This window comes from Phasianus colchicus, chromosome 25 (assembly GCF_987193195.1).
Source record: "Phasianus colchicus chromosome 25, bPhaCol1.hap1.1, whole genome shotgun sequence".
NCBI classification, from domain to species: Eukaryota; Metazoa; Chordata; class Aves; order Galliformes; family Phasianidae; genus Phasianus; species Phasianus colchicus.
In genome coordinates this window covers 4572756-4590276 of record NC_143460.1, presented here as the reverse complement: position 1 = coordinate 4590276, position 17521 = coordinate 4572756, and the positions used below count along the sequence as shown (strand labels likewise).

At 46.5% G+C, this 17521-nt stretch overlaps 1 protein-coding gene across 3 annotated transcripts; it reads left to right on the top strand.

The window, feature by feature from the left end:
* Positions 1-52: 52 nt before the first annotated feature.
* C25H6orf89 (chromosome 25 C6orf89 homolog) lies at positions 53-17402 on the top strand. Of its 3 annotated transcripts, none has more exons than XM_031605979.2 (8): positions 53-185; positions 3069-3276; positions 4522-4687; positions 13082-13236; positions 13504-13643; positions 14387-14513; positions 15089-15212; positions 15568-17402. In XM_031605979.2, exons 2-8 carry the CDS (start codon positions 3088-3090, stop codon positions 15651-15653), a joined length of 987 nt encoding a protein of 328 aa, XP_031461839.2. In that variant the 5' UTR covers positions 53-185; positions 3069-3087; the 3' UTR covers positions 15654-17402. The 3 variants fall into 3 exon arrangements, with proteins under 3 accessions (XP_031461839.2, XP_089980548.1, XP_089980547.1); XM_090124422.1 differs by lacking the exon at positions 53-185 and adding an exon at positions 263-1416; XM_090124421.1 differs by lacking the exon at positions 53-185 and adding an exon at positions 1846-2778.
* The last annotated feature ends 119 nt before the right edge of the window (positions 17403-17521 follow it).

Sequence of the window (17521 nt, the reverse complement as noted above, 5' to 3'; positions counted from 1 at the left end):
AGCCTGGGGGTGAGGGGGGGGGGAGGTGAAAATCAATTGAGAAATAAGGCAGAAAAAGGATTTTCCTTTTACAGAAGGAAAATCCTCCCCCTCCCTTCACCCCCCCTCCGCCGGAAGCAGGAAGCAGAGGCCGGGCCCGCCTCCACCGCGGGCGGGAGGAGCCCGGAGCCGGGCGGCGGAGCGGGGTGAGGCCGGGGGCGGCGGGGGGGCGCGGGGCGGGCGGGAGACGGGGAGGGGGGGCGGCCTGGGCCTGGGCCTGGGCCTGGGCCTGGGCCTAAGCCTAGGCCTAAGGGCCTCTATGGGCCGCGCGGGGCCATCGAGACGTTTTCTCTCTGTTGATTTAATTCTAATAATTTATTATTATTTTTTTAAAGCCTGGACGTTGATTCTCGGCAGTCAGCGATAGCCGTGTTGTGGCGGTGGGATGCAGGCCTCGTTCTGCGCACGGTGCATCCAGCACCCAGCGCTGGGCCTGCTGAGCAGTGTGTAAATCTTCCCACAGCCTTTCCCTCCTCAGGGTTTTTCCCAACAGCTCTCCTTGCTAAATATTTCTCTTTTTAAAACCCTCCGTTCCCAGCCCTGTGGGCACAGTGCTGGGTTTGGCTGTTTGTTGGGACGACGTGTGGCTGCTGCCCGGCCCTGCGGTCACCAAGCAGTCCCTCGAGGGCTGGCAGAGTTCATCAAAAATGGCACAAAACGTCTGGATGTCGTGCTGGGAAGGCCTGCCCTGAGAGGCTGCTGTGAATAAGGCCCACTCAGTGTGTGTGTGATCAGCAGCACGTTGCATACAGTGGCCTCTTGTTGTTATTTTCTCGGCCTGGTTGTGCTGATAGGAAGGAGCATAATGGATTGTTATTTATCTTTGTTTTTTGTTTTTTTTTAAGGCTTCGTCTGTTCTCAAAACGATGTCTTCAGTAGTGTCTCGTGTCCCGGTTGAGGATGCAGTTTGCTGTTGGGTTTGCCAAGGAGTTATGCAGGGCTTTTCACTGCCTGTAACTCGCAGGGGTTGTCTGCAAATGTGCTTGCTCAGAGCTGAATACAAAGGTTGGGGTGGAGAGAGCTAAGATCATAGAATGGCCTGGGTTGAAAAGGACCACAATTGAACATCTATTTTCAACCCCTGTGCCATGTGCAGGTCGCCAGTCAGCAGACCAGGCTGTCCAGAGCCACATCCAGCCTGGCATTGAATGCCTCTGGGGATGGGGCATCCACAACCTCCTTGGGCAGCCTGTTCCAGTGTGTCAAGATGTGTCTCAGCGGTTTACTATAGCAGGATGCTTCTGCTGTTTGGAAAGGTGGATGCTGCTGTGTTTGACAGCATTTCTGTAGGGATAAGTGTGGAAGCAGCTCCAGGCAGATCCAGCAAGCAGAGGAATTCAGCACTGGAGAGCTTCACAGGCAAAAGTTTTGGCAAAAGTAAGAGCAAGAGGAAGCTAGATAACCTGTCACATACCAGTTGCATTGTCAAGGCAACGTAAAAGCTGAGGGGGAAAAAAAGGCATTTAATATCATACAGATGTGCTGGCTCTTTATTACATAAATGAAAGAGTTAGTAAAGCAGTGCATTGTTTTTATAGAGCTGAGTGCATGCCACGTGCTGTGCTGACCAGAGGAAAAGGTCCCTGCCTTGGGGAGCTTACAGTCCATAACGATGTATTGACCAAACCTGCTTCTGGGCAGCTTTGCCAGCCCATGAGTCTGCTCAGGTAGTGAGATCTGGGACAAATGTTTGCATGAAATGGAAGGAATGGTGGCAGAACAGGGCTGGGAGGTAATTAACCCAGCAATGCAGTGCAATATGTTCTCCTTGTGTGCTTTGAGTTCAGTTCTTTTTTTTTTTTTTTTTTTAAATATATATTCTTTTGGTGTTTCTAAAGCTGTAGTTAAATATTTGACAGTGCTGTTGCTATAACATCTGATGTGAAGTGTCTGAGTAAGGTGTATAGGCAGCTGCTGACTAAACAAGGTGGGACTGTTCTCCAGCAAGATGGTTTTTCTGATCTGATTCACTGTATGGCCACGTAAATGTGCAAGAGTGGAACATGGATGTTCTTGAGATGAGTGAAGCAGTTGCAGAAGCTGGTAGTATTGCTGGTTTTGATCTGTTTTGTTTTTCTCTGGAACAACATCCTAGCATTGCAGAAAAATATTAGAAGTGCTGTTGTTTGAGGTCTGGTTTGTAGAAACCCATAGAAACCCACAGTTTGGGGTGAGAATTCTCAGCCTGTTCTGTGCAGACAAATCTGCTCCTCTTGGTATTGCAGAGCTCTGCCTTTGTGGCAGACAAGGGGAGCAGCAGAGGAACGGATTTCTTTTTGTAGTGTCTTAACATTGACCACTCATAGGGTGCATTCATACAAGTTCCCTTTGAAATCTCTTTGGGAATCTTTGAGAAGTAAATTGCCGTCAGGTGCCATTTATTGTCTGTCTGTAGCTCACAACACAGTTTGTCCTGCATTTCTGCATGTGGATGACCTGGAGGCAACCCCTCAGTGGGACACAAGAGTTCTCCTGCCTGCAGAGCATGCTGCTATCTTATTACTGTTACTTAATAATCAGTTGGCCTGGACATGAGGTTGCGAAAATTTGAACAAATTGTAAACTGTTGAACTTTACCCTGCACATACAGCTTCTTTCCCTGCCCTCTTCTTATTGCTGATGGGGTATTTAATGAAAACAAATCTATGTTAAAATAAGCAACTACAATTATAGAGGAGGAGAGCTTGTCTTGGCTGCTGTCTGTGGTGATCAGCTTTGTAGTGCTGGCTCTTGTACTCGGTAAGCAGTCGCTTTATGGGATGGATCATTTGGAACAGATGAATAAATAGAGTTTCACTGATTTCTGGGAAGTTCTGTTCATTTACATAATCTGCAAATCTCCACTGGTTCTTTTGCTGTTAAGAAATTTTGCTGCTTCTTTCAGTCCCCTGAAGATACCGGCCCAGCAGAGATCATGAGGACTGCAGCTACGTTGTTTCTTTGTGTTCCTGGGATCTTTCTGCACATGCTGGTGTTGAGATGGGTGATTGGAGTGTGCTTTCTGTAATGCATTGAGTCTCTCTCCACAGGGATTTTTCATCGGAGGCCATGGAGCTTTCAGCCAACGAGCTCAGCATCTATGACAAGCTATCAGAGACAATTGATCTGGTGAGACAGACTGGGCACCAGTGTGGGATGTCAGAAAAAGCCATCGAGAAATTCATCAAGCAGCTCTTGGAAAGAAATGAACCCCAGAGGGGCCCTCCCCGCTACCCTGTCTTAGTGGCCATCTACAAGGTAAGGCATCTCTGTGCATGCACAGCCCATTTGAGGCTCTGAATTTTTCCCTTTGCATCTGAACCTTTTGTTTCCCATTGCATTTTCCAAGTTCTTTATTTAAGAAGATGTTAAGGATAGCTTTCTTCTTTCCCTCCATAAGCTGGTTTGAAAATAGAAGGCAACTGACTGAGATTTGGAATTACTCGTGTGAATTGAAAGTTGAACATGTCAACACCTCCCTCTCCTTAAATTATTAAAGAACGAAGTCTTTGGATTGATTTTTCAGGCAACGATTCCAAATGTCAGCACTCACAGTGGAAATGTGAGGAAGGAAGGAGATTCTTAAAGTTCAGGGTTGTATAATGAAGGCATCCAAGTTCTGTTTCTGATTCTGTCCTGAGTTTCCGTCCAACTTTATTCTCCTTCTAGTCCACAAAATGAACCTACTGCCGTGATGCTCGATGAGAGAAAAATGCTTGCAGAAACTTAACTAAAAGATGCTGTAAAAAGCATTCCCAAGTAGGGGAAAGGATGCTATTCTGTTAAGTAGGTAGGAGATGTCACAAGTATAAAGAACTTCTCAGTGGCATAATGTTCAGCGGTGAGTTAGTGTTGTCTTTGCAGAATCATCACAGTGGTTTCCAGTTAGAAAAAGTAATCAAGCTGTTATCTTCCTTTCCTATAAAAGCTGTAAAATGAGGCTGGAGAATGGGAAACTGGGGACTTGAACTTCCATCTTCTCTTCTGGATTTTGCTGTTGGTTCACTCTGATTTTGTCTGCTGGGGAGAAATGCGTGGTGTCATCTCTTGAAGGCTCCTTTGGGACTGTGGTGTGGGGGAGGGAGCTGGCACCACCTCTGCCAAAATGTTTCAAGGCTTGACAGATGTTTGCAAAAAGCTTTGAAAACCTTGTGTAAGAGGTATGGTGGAAGTGCAGGCTTTCATTTTTGGTGAGGTGGGAGGAATCGGAACCATCTGTGGATGATCTTCTTTGCTTTGGTGCTGGGTGAATAGCAGCACTGAAATAAATGGACAGAGTTGTGTGGCTCTGTTTTGAAGGCTGCTTAATTTTGGTTTTGGATAGCAATGAAACCGAGTGACATCTTTGTGTATGTAAATAGCACCACGGTTAAGTGAGGATCCACAGTGGAAATTTGGATGTTCATCTTACAGCGCACATCCTCAGCATTCACGTGTGTCCTGTGCTGAGGACACATCAGCTCACTGCGGTGTAATTAATTACATGCCTGTTTGTTCTTGCAGGGCCTGCTCACACTGGGACTGGTCTTGCTAACTGTGTACTTTGTGATCCAGCCATACAGCCCTCTGCCACCTGAAACTCCACTCTCCAGAGCCCATGCCTGGGGCTCCCTCATCGGTCACATCCGGCTGCTCTCTCTCCCTATTGCCAAGAAGTACATGCTTGAGAGTAAGGAAATCATTTTTCTTCTGTAACAGAAGCCTACTTAATACCAACTTAAATACCATCCACACAAATCACTTGAGTGTCTCCTTGGGTACCAAATAACAAATATGATATTAGATTGACACCACGGTTTTCCCTTTTCTTACCACTGTACTTAAAAATAGCTTCCTGAGTTCTAGCCAGGGCACTTTCCCTTCTATTCACTGGGGCTGAAGCATATTTTATCTCTTCACTTCATGATTTTCTTCTTGCACATTCTTGTTTTCTTGCAGTTCTTGGAACCATGGTGGGATAGCTATGCTGGGTAAATGTCGCCTTTAGGCATACAAAACCAATTTGTTTTCATATTTGTGAACAGAGTGTAGAAACCTCCACATGTGACCTGGGTTTAAGAAAAAGTAGCTTTTGCCAAGTGGCATATTGGGAAAGGACTGTGGGCTTGAGAGCCTACAGTGTTCATAGCAGCTAAAGTAACGTTAGGAATGGTGTGTCTGTGAGGAAGCTAGATGGATTTGTCATGAGATGGTGCTGTCATGGGAGATGGTCATAACAGAAATGGAAAAGTGTGAGTATTTCTCATTCTCAGTTATCATTTCCACTGACTTAGGCTAGCACCTGGCAAAAGCATGGGCTCTGTGAATTATTTTCAGCAGGGCTGTGGCACAGTGCTGATTGTCTGTTGGCTCACTGTAAAAACAAACTCTAGTGGCTGTGCCCTCGGGTGGTTTATATTTAGCATGAGCAGCTCATTGTGTTGGAGCTCTCTGTTTGGGTCTGACCTTCCTGCTGTAGCTAAAAATGCCTCCCTGAAATGCCAGCACCATTCTGCATTCTCTCTCTGTGTCTCCCTGTCTTCCTCTGACGTGTGGCTGGCTGTTCATTTGGGTTTGTATGGGTTGGCTGGGGTATCCCCACTGTTTGCTTCCTCCCTTACTCATTGGGATCTCTCATAGAGAGGAAAAAACAAAGGTGAAGTGGTGGCTCTGATAGCCATTTGACATGAGTGGCCTGCTTATCTGTCGGTGTTTATGTGGGTCTGTGAACACTCCTGCTTCTGTATGCAGAAGGAGACAAATGGAGACTTCTGTGCCCAGGCCTGGGCTACTGGTGTGAAAACCAGCTGATCAAAAAACCTCCAAAGGGAACATGAGGTTCTGGGAATCAGGATGTGAGGTGGTTGTTTAAATGCGGGTAAAATCCCTCATACCTCTATGAGTTCTGGAAATCCGTCAAGACTAGGGGATCTTGTAAGTAGGCCTAGCACTTTCCATTTGTATAGAAGACACCATGCAAGGAGTCTACACAGCAAAGGAAAAACAAGACCCAAGTGACTCAGCGTATGGACTCTTCTTTTGTCCTCTGAGTAGGTCTTTGCTAGATTAATTTTTAGAAGGAGCTGAGGCTGAAACACGGATGAAACTTCTTGTGCTCAGGCACCAGTACAAGTCCAGCTTGGGCTGTTCATGCTGAAAGCCACCCATTAGCAGTTTGGAGGCTGCCCTGGCCCACCAGTGGTGCTGGCAGCATTCCCTTGGCCGCACAGCCCAAAGTGGTGTGGACAAAGGCTGGATGCAGCCAGGCTTGTGTGGGTGGCTCATTTCACTTCCTCTGGGGCAGATGGGGGCAGCCTGGCTGCGTGGGGCTGAGGTTTGAGGCTGTGCTGGCCCTCCTGGGCCTGCTCTGGAAGCAGTGGGTTTGAAGCAGTTTTCCTGTTTCCAGGTTTGCAGATTGGAGCTTGTTCCCTTGGAAGATGTGGGCTGGGCAGCCAGGTTTCCCCAAAAGCCAGAGCCCTAAATTAGAGTGATGACAGCACTTTGAGATGAGCAGGGGTGTGGGATGCTGCTCCTCTTCCCTCCAGCTCAGGGTGACCTGCATTCCTCTTAACCTTCATCCTAGTCCCTTCTACCCCAGGAGCCATGCTGTGGATGACAAGGGCTGCCTGTGCCAGTGGCTGTGGGAAGACCTTTGAGCCTCCACCTCACAGCCAAAGTGAAGAGTGCAGTGTGTGCAAAGCTGTGTTTGTTGCATTAGGTTTGTAGGATTGGGTCCAAAGTAAATTTCCTCTTTGACTGTCTTTCTCTTCTGCTCCTTGCCTTCTTTATCCCTCAGATCAATCCCCATATAAAAATTAATGCTCCCACCCTTTGTGGCTTCAAAGCCAACCCTGTATCTTTGGGTTTGGCCCCTGTGCCTCTGTTTCAGCTGTTTTCCCAAGGTTAGGAACCAAGGTCTCTTTGGTTGGGGTAAGGCTGTACACAAATGTGGTTTGCATTTACTCTTCCTGAGCTCATGTTTATGTAGAGCTTGTGAAAACCCCAGTGCTGGGTCACACTGCCTGCTCTGGGCAAGGCGAGTGCCTCTCATCACGTGAGCATTTTGCTTTCTGCTGGACAACTGAGTGCTTCACATTGCACCTATCCCCAGGGAGATGGGAGATTTGCTGACCTTTGGGATCTATGTTTTGTAAGGAACACTGAATTTTGAGCAGGCATTTGGGTTAACAGAGGACTTCCCAGGGAAGTCGCAGGGCCTATGTAACCTGGGTTTGTTTCTCTTTTCTGGATATTCTGGGATGGAGAAGTTGCTCTATCTGTGTTTCAGTTCTCTCCCTTCAAAGTAGGGCTGTGAGTGCTTCCTTTTCCCTTGCAAGTGTTAGGAGGAAATGCAATGAACTCCTTGAGTGTGTAGTAATAGGTGCCAGGTGAGACACTACATATTTATCAGTGGTTCTTCCCTTTATGATGCAGTTTGACATCTTTATAGCTTTTTTGATATCTAAATATGAATTTAGGTGTCATATTGGTAACTGTTCCTTGCCAACCACACAGAACAATGATGTGGATGAGCAGAGCATGAATTGTTCTTACATTATCTCGTGTGTCTGCCAAAGTATGCAAAGTCCTTGCAGCTCAGAAACCTTGGTCAGTGGTGAATAGGCTCTCATCCAACAGTGTGACCATTTACAGGGGTTGTTACCAGCATGTGACGACCTAAAGGAATAGCCAGCTTTGCTTCTAATAATGAGACCCTGTCCTGACCAAATATATCCTACACAGTTCAAAATCAGCTGCATAAATAGCTGCTCATCACCTCAAAAATCAGATGCAAGCGTACATGTAGCTCAGTGTTGGAAAATTGATCCTGTGCAGTTATCCCCAGCTGAGAGATGACTCCTTGTGTTTAAAAACACCTTATAAATGACATGTCAGTATCACACTGGGGAGGCTGTCAGGTGCTTCTGAGAGCTCTTTGTGGGGATGGGTCACAGCAGGCTGGGTTACTGGAGCTGCTCAGCTGGGAGAAGACAGCAGCCTCTGCCTCTTGGCTGGCTACCTTCAATTTGGCTCCAGGCTTGCCTTGGCTCCTGGCCAGGCTCTGGCTTCTTTCTGGACTTAACCCTTTGCAGGCAGCCTGTGATGGGCCAACCACTACCAAATTTCTCTCTGTTCTAAGTTTGTTGCCTCCCCTCTTATTGTAGCCCTGAAGCATGTTTATCCTTGGCTCAGCTCCATGCAAAAAGGGAGCATCCAGCATGCCTGTTTTACCTGAGGGAGAGGTTCTGCTTCCTGAGCTCAGCGTGGGCATAGAATCTAAGCATTCAGTCTGCCTTTCTCAGGAGGTTTTGCAGCCCACGCTGCATCTGACCTGCTGGGTTCACTGATCTGTGAGCCCAAGGAGCATGGATCTGCTTTGAATGAAAGCTTTGAACAAGAAAGCTGCTTGGGACATAAAGTAGGGTCTGATTTCTAACTTGCTTATCTTAATGGTCTAATCACTATACTGCCCTTCTTTCCTGCCTTCAGCACAGCCCTCTCATCTTGCTCACAATGAATCTTTTTTTTTAGCTTCCTGAAGAAGGTGCATTTTGTCTGCTCAAGCTCTTTTGCTCCTCTATCTGTGCATACACTCATGTTCCCACTTCAGGGGCTTGAGCATGTTGAGGTGTACGTGAGCATGACATGGATTGCAGACAGGGCTTGCTTCCATCCTCGTGCAGCTGCCCATTTATCTGATCTGTGTGTATGTAAACATCCTTTTATAACACAACCTGAAGCAGACCAGCAGACACCTGTGTTGGCTCATTCAAAGGGGGATTAAAAAAAGGCTGGCGTTGCAGTGCAGTGAGATGCCAAGCTGTTTTCAAATGCTGCTTTACTTTGGCCTTGGTTCAGCCAGTGGAATGTTTATTTGGATTTGCTGATAGTAAACTGACTCCAACTAACTGGCAATCCAGAACATGAAGAACTCTTCCTGTTGCTTTTGTATTTTGGTGTCTTCAAAAGTTCTTCTCTCCTTGTTTGCAAAGTAAATTCTCATTTTGGTTTACATCCCAGCAAAGAGGGATTGTGCCATGTACAACCTGTTCCAGAGGCATGTAGCAGAGCTCTGTTTGCACTGGTGACATGGGCATGTCAGACCTTCTGCAGACTCAAGTGTCAGACAGGTGGAAGCAACTGAGAGGGATCTGCTTCAAAAGCACACTGTTCCTCCAAGTCAGACACTGCCAGAGCAGCACAGGGCACAGAACCAGAGGTGCAGGTTGTAGTGGGCTTTGGAGGCTTTCCTGACAGCTTCATCCCTGCCTTCAGTTTTGTATATTGGTAGGTGAAGATTTTTCCTGGAAGTGATGCTCTTTTGTCCCACAGAACTGTGAGTTCCTCTTGGGCTGGGCTGAGCAGACTTGATTTCACAATGGCTTGTTGGATCAAAATAATTTTTATGCTTCATTGGAGATTGACTAATCATCCTTCGGTTGTTTGACCAGCCGTTACCCATTAGTGACATGAGGGAGTAGTTCTTTGAGCTGTTGATTTTTCACTCAATTCAAAAATAAGGGTTTATTAATGCATTTACTTGTAGCTGTTATTTTGTTGCTAGCTTTTCCTAAAAATGCTACGAAGCAAGCTGGGAGTTACTTTCTCCTCCAGGCATATGTTCAAAATAGAGCTACAGAAGTGTTCAGTGTGAGAAGGAGGTGAGGATCTTGTGCTGAACAGGGGCCCTCATTGTGTAGTGTATATTTAAAACCTCATTGTGATGCTTTCCTTGATCAGGACTTGTACACTACAACTAGCAAGCATTGTTTATGACTTATTTGGGAACCTACCAGTTTAGCCTGACTTCAAATTGATGTGTAATAATGAATTGATGCCTGTGAACTCCTTCAATTTTTTAAAATATAATTTTAAGTTCCCATAAAGTCTGGGAAAGAGTGTGCAGTGATAAGCTTGCTGCTCAAGGAGATACGAGCTGTTTACTTGAGGAGTGTGTATCCATAAGTCTGCAGAGATCCCAACACAGCTGGAGGCCATTCTTGACTCAGAACCAAGGACAACCTGACCACAACCTGGTGGGGGGTCAGCAAGCTGTGTCCACATCTGCAGTTCTGCATGCAGAAAGGTTTATGTTTGCAGCACTTTGGTAGGGTCCAAAGCTACCCTCGACTCCACCTGTCATGCTGGAGCAAAAGCTTTCCCTGCTAGATGGTTTCCCTCTGAACCACTGCACTAGCAGACTGATACTAGCCTCCTGTCTGGACCCGTAAGAGAGCAGGGTTGTTGCTGAGGTTTGCTGCTGCTCTCACATCTATGTGGGCAAGTTTCCATGAGTTTTATTGCTTCAGTGCAGTGGGCAGAAGCAGGGCCAGGTCTTCTTAGTAACCTCAGAAGATCCAGTGTGATCGTCCCCACCCTGCATCTCTGGGGCTGTGCACACACACCCCTCTGTAGATTTAGGGACAGCCAAAATACTTGGGAGATCCTCTGGTAGTGGCCAAGTAGGGCGGGGTGCACATGTTAAACTGATTGTAAATTGAAAATTATTTCTCTGCATAGTGGAAAGTACAGCCATAAACTCCTGCCAGCATTAATCATAGACGCGTTTTAAGGGAAGTTATCTCTTCATCTGTGCTATGCTGGCAGCTAGAAGTCCACAGCCGTGGTGCTGCTAGGACCTATCCAGGCGCAGGGGGGAAGACAGCCCTTGTTCTGTAGAGCTAATGAAGAACAAAAGCAGATATTGGGTGAGTGTGATCAATGGGGAGCTGAGGTTCTGTGTAACAAACTGAAAGCTGCTCCTCCAAGGGCGATGAGAAAGCACAAGTGCAGAGGAGAGGTTCGCTGGGACTGGCCCACACTTGTGTCACGTAATGGGTAGTTGAGTGTGTCACTGCTACAGCTGCTTCCCTGCTGCCAGACTCCATAGGGATAACTGCACACACCCAGCACTTCAGTGTTTTCATGTGAGTGGATGGGACCATCGTGTGACGGCTGCGTGGAGATGGAGAGTGCATCTTTCAGTATCCATCCAGGCTGTGTGTGAACAGACAGTTTGCTTGGCTTAAACCAAAATAATCCCCCAGGGTGTCTGGGCAGGGTGATAATGTAAAAGGAATGCAGGGAGTGTAATTGAAAGGGAAGAATAAGCATCCTTGGTAAACCTCCTGCTCTGGTCCCCAGTGTGCAGTTGCGTGCCCTCTCCTCTACGTGCGGTCCCATCTCCCTCCCTCTCTTGGAAGGGCAGGCCCTCCATGCTGCCCATACTTGTCATGCCAGTCACACACATGCTGGTGCACAGACTAACACTCTCAACAATCAATCTAAAAGATTAATTACAAAAAAAAAAAAAAGAGTCCCACAGTCCCACTTGCAGCATTTGAAATGCGTCTCAACTGTGCTTCGCTAGGGTTATTCATGGGGAAAAGAAATAACCTCCTGAATCAAGCAATTGAGAATGCAAATATCCCAGCCTGGCTCAAAGGAGGAATCAAGCTCTGTACTGTCAAAGCTGATTAGCATCCAACTATGTGGGGTGCTGCCTTGAGACCTGGGAGAGAATTTTGGGACGTCTGAGCTTAAAGCTTTGGGATGAGCTCTCTGAGTTTTGCAGAGAAACAGATGATAGTGGTGTTGCTCTCTGCATCATGACAGACTATAAGATATGTTTTCTTGTTCTCTTCATGGTGACTGCCCTTCCTCTGGAGAGATCTTTCAGCCTTTTGTTTCCCATTGCTGACCAGCTGTTTTTTGTGAGTTGAGTTTTTTGTAGTAAAACCGAAGCTTTCTACAGCCAGTGGAACAAAGATTTTCTTTTTTCTCTTGTGAGCAGGGAGGGAAAATGCTTTGGAACAGTTTCTCATGGGAGTGGGACTTCTGCTTGCAATAAGGTTTTTACACTTTGTTTTTCCTTTTTACTCCTTTCCCCAAAACCACCATAGATGATCCCTACAGCAGGACTGCAGATTGCATCCTGATCCCTTCCCATCCATATCGCAGCAGTAGGGTGGGAAATTGCAGCATGTGGGGTTTGATTGGAGATATTCAGAGGAAAAAAGCAAAACGAATCCCAATCGTTTCCTTCTTGTAACACCCCAATGAGCCTACAACCCCCCCGTGACATTACTCTTTGTCTGCTGCAGATGTCAGAGGGAAAAATGAAGCAAATGCTTTGCTGTTAAATGGTATTCATCAAGTATGAGCTGTAAGCAGGAGTGTTAGCATGGCTGGATGCCACAGTCGTAGCACTGCGCAGGCTGCAGGCCTGAGGAGCTGCTGTGCATCACTTCTCAACCATTTTGCAGACAGGCTTCACTGTCTCTTCTTTCTCTCTCCTGTCTCATCCACTCTGTTTCCCTGTTGGGTGTTCTGCAACAATGTCCATTAGGCATGAGCTGTTTTGACATGTGCTGGCACTGCGGGGAGGGCTGGGCCTGCTGTGAAGACAGATCTCTGGACTCCTCATCTGAGGCGTGTCCAGGGCCTCGGGTTGCCCTAACCCACCCTGACAGATCAGGTGTTTGGGTGGATTTGCTGCATCTGCCCAACTTCAGCATCTCCCTGAAGGACTGAGGTTGTAACGCCATGGCTGTCGCTGCCACTAAATCAGAGCTGTGCCTTCCTGGATGCAGCTGTGGATCCCTTAACACAGAAATACATGGGATGTTCAGCAGTATTTCCCCTCGTCCTGTTTGTTCAGTACTGCAACAAGTCACTTCTGTGAAGATTTACTTGCTCTTCTGTGCTGGGAGTGCTGCAAGTTGGAGGAGGGAGGTGAGCTATAGACACCAAGTAATGGTTTCACTTAAAACCTGTAGTTTTGAAGATATAAATATATGCAGCGTTCAGTGCAGGCCAGTTCAGCTAGTTTCTGAAGCTTAAAATGGACATGGCAGTAGTGCAGGGGGAAATTGGCAAGTAGCTATATAGCAAGTTGTTACGTATATTACCAAGTTTTTCCTGATATTGGGACTTTTTTCCCCATTTTATCTTCAGGTCAGTGCATGAGAGGAAGGAACACATCAGCACCACGTCTTGGTGAAATTCCACATATCATTGAGTTTGTCTTCTTTCCATTTCGTTTTTGGTCTAATTAAGCTCATTTCTCTTGTTTCTTCTCAAGAATGCCAGGACTGGTGGGCAGCAGGTTGCAGACAGAACACTTCTACACTTTCTGCAAACTGCACAGCATGTTCTACTGTGAAAAGCCTTCAGATTGTGACAGACATCGGGGAACTATCAGAAAAACTCCAGAGGTCTCAGCCTTTTTTAATCAAGGTAATACCTGGATTCATAATTTGTAATTAATTGAGGTGGAATGTACACCGAAGAATACTTTTAGCCCAAATTTAAATACGTCAGGAGGGTGAAGAGCTGTCTGCATCCTTAGCACGTTGTTCCTCTGATCTGGTCTGATTATCATTGTGGTTGGACACATAGCAAACTTGGTGGCTGTCACTCTTGGATTTTCTTCAAAGGATGTAAATGGGAGAGGGGAGAAACCCTCAGTATGCAGCTTTTTATTTTATTTCTGTGTTGTTTAAGACAGGACAATCTCTCTCCTATGAAGAACTAAAGCACTTTCAGTCCCAGGATCCTGAACTGGCAGAGATTATAATAGAAGAAAATTCATCTGAATTGTGGAGCTGCCTTCCAAGACAGAGCTTCCCATTTTTCCTTCCTTGGTGGGTCAAAGATGAAACCATCCAGAGGAGATGGATGTGTCCATCTCTGCTGCAGGGCTGCACAGGCTTTGCCTGTGTGAGCTCTCGGGAGCTTGCTAGTTGTGCTTTAACAGAGGGAATGGGAAGAGATGTGGGTTACAGACTTGTGTCTGCCTACTGACTCTGGCTTGATCCAAGCAGAGTATGCACTAAAAATGAAGCTCTGCATGCTGTGGCTTCATGCATGATAAAAATATCCCAGTGACTGCTTGGTCCTGTTCTTCAGGCCGTGTTTTAATCATTTGGGTGGTGGTCTGATCACCTGTGGCAACTAATTTGCATTTTTAATAACCTCTGGAAAGTCCTTCACTGTCTCTATTGACTGAGAAGAGGTACCATGACTTTTGCAAAGCACCAGGGAATCCTGCAGGATAATTGGACAATTTGAAGGGAAGAGGGGAAGGAAATTGTTTAGGTATCCACAATGTGTTTGTTCCCTGTTTACATTGTCCTGCTGCATATGCTAGAAAAGCTTAGGTTAAGAATTAGGGAAGACGTATTTTACTTTCAAGTGATGTTTCTGCTCTTAGCTTCTTTGGTCTGCCCCCATCTCCCCCTCCAAAAACAGACTGATCTTGCCAGCATCTGTGTTTATCAAGCATCAGTGTTTGTGAACAATTTTCTTCTTGGAAGTATTATCATAATGTGATCTTTCTGTAATACAATGTTCTTCTTGTTGGACTTTTTTCACTTTTATTTTTTAGGAACAGGTCTGTGAACAGAACTCACATCCTGCAGGAATTTTTCCCTACTTCTTCTTTGCTGTCGTTCCCCAAGACAGTCTCCCTAGAGAACTGCTTTCTAATCCGCCGTCCAGATTTGGGGAATAAGGTGAGAAATTCATCCTGGAGCCATTGTCTCCTTGACTGTGAGTTGTCCTTCAGAATCTCCAGGCCTTTTGGGGATTTGCACATTTTCAGTTCTTTCCACTGCTGTGTGATGTGGCATCTCAAGGTTGCTGTACCCCCCAGAACTGGGGAGAAAGCATGTTGTGCCTATTTATGTGCTCCTGGGACACCGTGTCCACCTCCCTCAGCAGTTAGAAATGCCTATGGGGTGTCCCAGCTCCTCACATTTATGTCCTGGTTTGTGTGTGCACAGTTGGGCACAATTCACTTGAGAGGCACTTTTTGGGAGTTGTTCCTGGTAAGTTCTACCCATTTTGGGATACCTGCAATGGGGGCACATCACAGAAATGAGTGTTGCCAGCCTGATCTTTGTTTCCATGTGAGTTTTGTGGAGGAGCTGCCTTGGGAGGCTTTGCCATATCTCTGGTATCTGAGGGAGCAGCAAACCTGTAGTTTGTGCTGCCTCACCTTGTTGCAGGATAGTAACCTGCCCTTGTTTAATCAGACAGATTCAAGAAAAGCTGGCAAGGCTTCTGAGGTATTCTTCTCTCTTCCTAGAGCTACAGTTTGCACAGCCTCTTTCTTGTTGGAAGTGGACAGCTCACCATGACTGTTGTACCTCTGAACAAGTGCAGAGGACACTGTGAGATGTTCAAGGTGGATCTGGAAGCTGGAGATTTGGGTGAGTACCTGTGCTGTAATCTTCAGGCTCTGGGAGCTGGGTTTTTCATAGCTGACACCTAAGGATGTAGTGTGTGCCTGTAGTGAGTGTTTGTAGCAAGACATGGTGATTTTGGGCTGGAATTCATGGCCTGCACTACAACTGCATGCCATGAGATGCTCAGTGTAAAGATTCCTAAAACTGAGCTATAGGGGCTACACAAGACACAGTGCTCTGCTGGGTATTACAAACCCAGCATGCCACTCAGGGCAGGGGCTCAAATTGCTTCTGCATGTCTTCTTCCCTTCATGGGAAAGGCAAGCAGTCATTAGGCATGAATTGAACTAATGATGTTTCTTCATTGCATCTCCCAAAGGTTATGCCAGCATGGATTACTGGACGATGAGCTTCGTGGCCAAAGGGACAGAGCCAGTGGTTGTTTGTTATGGAGCTGCTAGCTAAGGACTGTGGCATAGGAAAACAGAGCTACTTCTAGAACAAGAAGACTTTCAGTTTTGAAGCCAAGGCAACATCTTGAAAGTGATAGAGTGGGGCAACTGTGACAGGCAGCTTTGCCACCTTGCGTGTTTACAGTGTTAAAAAATGACTGTTGTCCTGACCCTTGAGGTAATTCTTTGCCTTTTCTCAGATGTATTTTTGGAGAAGCTCAAGCTATTTATGACCTTTCCTGTCCCCTCAGGTAAGCTCTGGGCTGGCAGCAAGGGTTTTTTCCAGGAGCAACAGAAGGGTTTCTCAGGATGAGATTAATCTTGTGTCCTTTCTGGATTTATGGCACTTCTGAAACTTCGGGGGGGGGAGAGGGAGGGAAGGGAACATTGGGAGTGGAGGCTGTGTGTGACGTTTCTGTATACATTCCTCCTGGGGAGGAGGCTTGAAGTCTGACATGTCAGGCCATCTCTGTAAAGGGAATGAATTGACATATCCCACCTCCACCCCATCTCTCACACACACGTAGCTGTGTGCCTCAGCAGTGTGCCCTGCATCGCCAGCCTCAGCTCTGTGCTTCTGGGCTCACACAAGCACTGCAGCCTCAGTGCAGAGCTTCACTCACCACATCATTCTTGTACCAAATGAATCTGTTCAGACCTCTGTGATCACTCTCCTGCAGTTCTCTATCAGCAGGCTGCAGGTGAGTCAAACTGTGACTGGGCTTCTTCCTCACTTCTTTCCCTGCAACAAAAATGCAGGTTTCTGTGAGGTGCTGAGAGTGCAGTAGTAGTTCTGTTTGGAGATAGGGCTGGATGCAGAGAAGCTCTCTGCGAGATCACCTTCTGATTGTGCACCTGAGACATTGGGGTTGTGTGATGGCTTTCCTATATCCCTTGCTTTGAGGTACTGCTTGTGTTCCCAGCCCAGGCTACCTGTGGGAGCACCAGAAATTTTCCATGTCCTAGCTTTCTTTTTTCTTTTTTTTTTGGCATCAATTTCTTCCAGACCTGAAACTTTGTCTTCAGAATGAATGTTGGTTTTTCCTGAGTCTGTTCCAAGCTGCCTTCGCATACTTCCTGTTGCTTGAGCAACTGCTTTATCCAGTGCCCTGAGAGAGGCTTGGTTTCAGTGTTTGCAGGCTGCGGATGCTGCTGTCCCTTCCAAGTTTGATCCTTTGGGTCTGTTCCTGCTGCTGAAGATCATTTACAGATGTGTCAGGCTGAACTCATAGGCCAGGGCTGGGGTTCAGTACACACTCTCACACTTGTTAATATGGAATTGGGAGGGGTTTTGTTTGAAAGCAAGTTAACTCCGTTCTCAGGAGCAAGAACCTTTTCCTCTGTAAATATTTTAGATATACTTAAAATGATAGATTGGAAAAATGTCTACCCAGCCTTTGTTTTTGAACAAGAGCAGGCACATGGGAGCAAATGTCTTACTAATCTTATTAGGGGCTGACAGCAGCTGCCAAGTGGGATGACCACGTCTGGCTCCTGCACAAGGATAAGGCAGAGGACGGTTCCTGCTCCAAAGAATTTAGCCTGAGAGAATTTAGTCTGCATCACAAACATTTCTGTGCATAACCCTTGTTTTTCCTCCTGTGAGCTAATGAGAACAGCCCCAGCACTTGTGTTAGTCTGTGTGTTTGGCCTTTCATACTGCACCAATGTGCTCCAAGTCCAGTAGAACTGAAGGAGGTTGACTCTGAACAGAAAAAGACTAATTTAAGTTGTAGTAAAATATTAAAGGGAATTGGATTAATCAGACTTCTGTTAATATTGTTAATGCTTGGGGTGTGTTTTACCCTTGTGACACGACATGCAATCTTGTACATGCCAGCACACACACACACACCACCCCTCTCCCTCTTCTCAAAGCCT

What these genes read in the sequence shown, in the direction of transcription:
- C25H6orf89 (XM_031605979.2), top strand. Translation starts at nt 3,088, where the DNA reads ATGGAGCTTTCAGCCAACGAGCTCAGCATCTATGACAAGCTATCAGAG. An exon ending in TCTTAGTGGCCATCTACAAG is followed by an intron (nt 3,277 to 4,521) that starts GTAAGGCATCTC and finishes TTGTTCTTGCAG; the next exon opens with GGCCTGCTCACACTGGGACT. An exon ending in TCTGGAAGCTGGAGATTTGG is followed by an intron (nt 15,213 to 15,567) that starts GTGAGTACCTGT and finishes CATCTCCCAAAG; the next exon opens with GTTATGCCAGCATGGATTAC.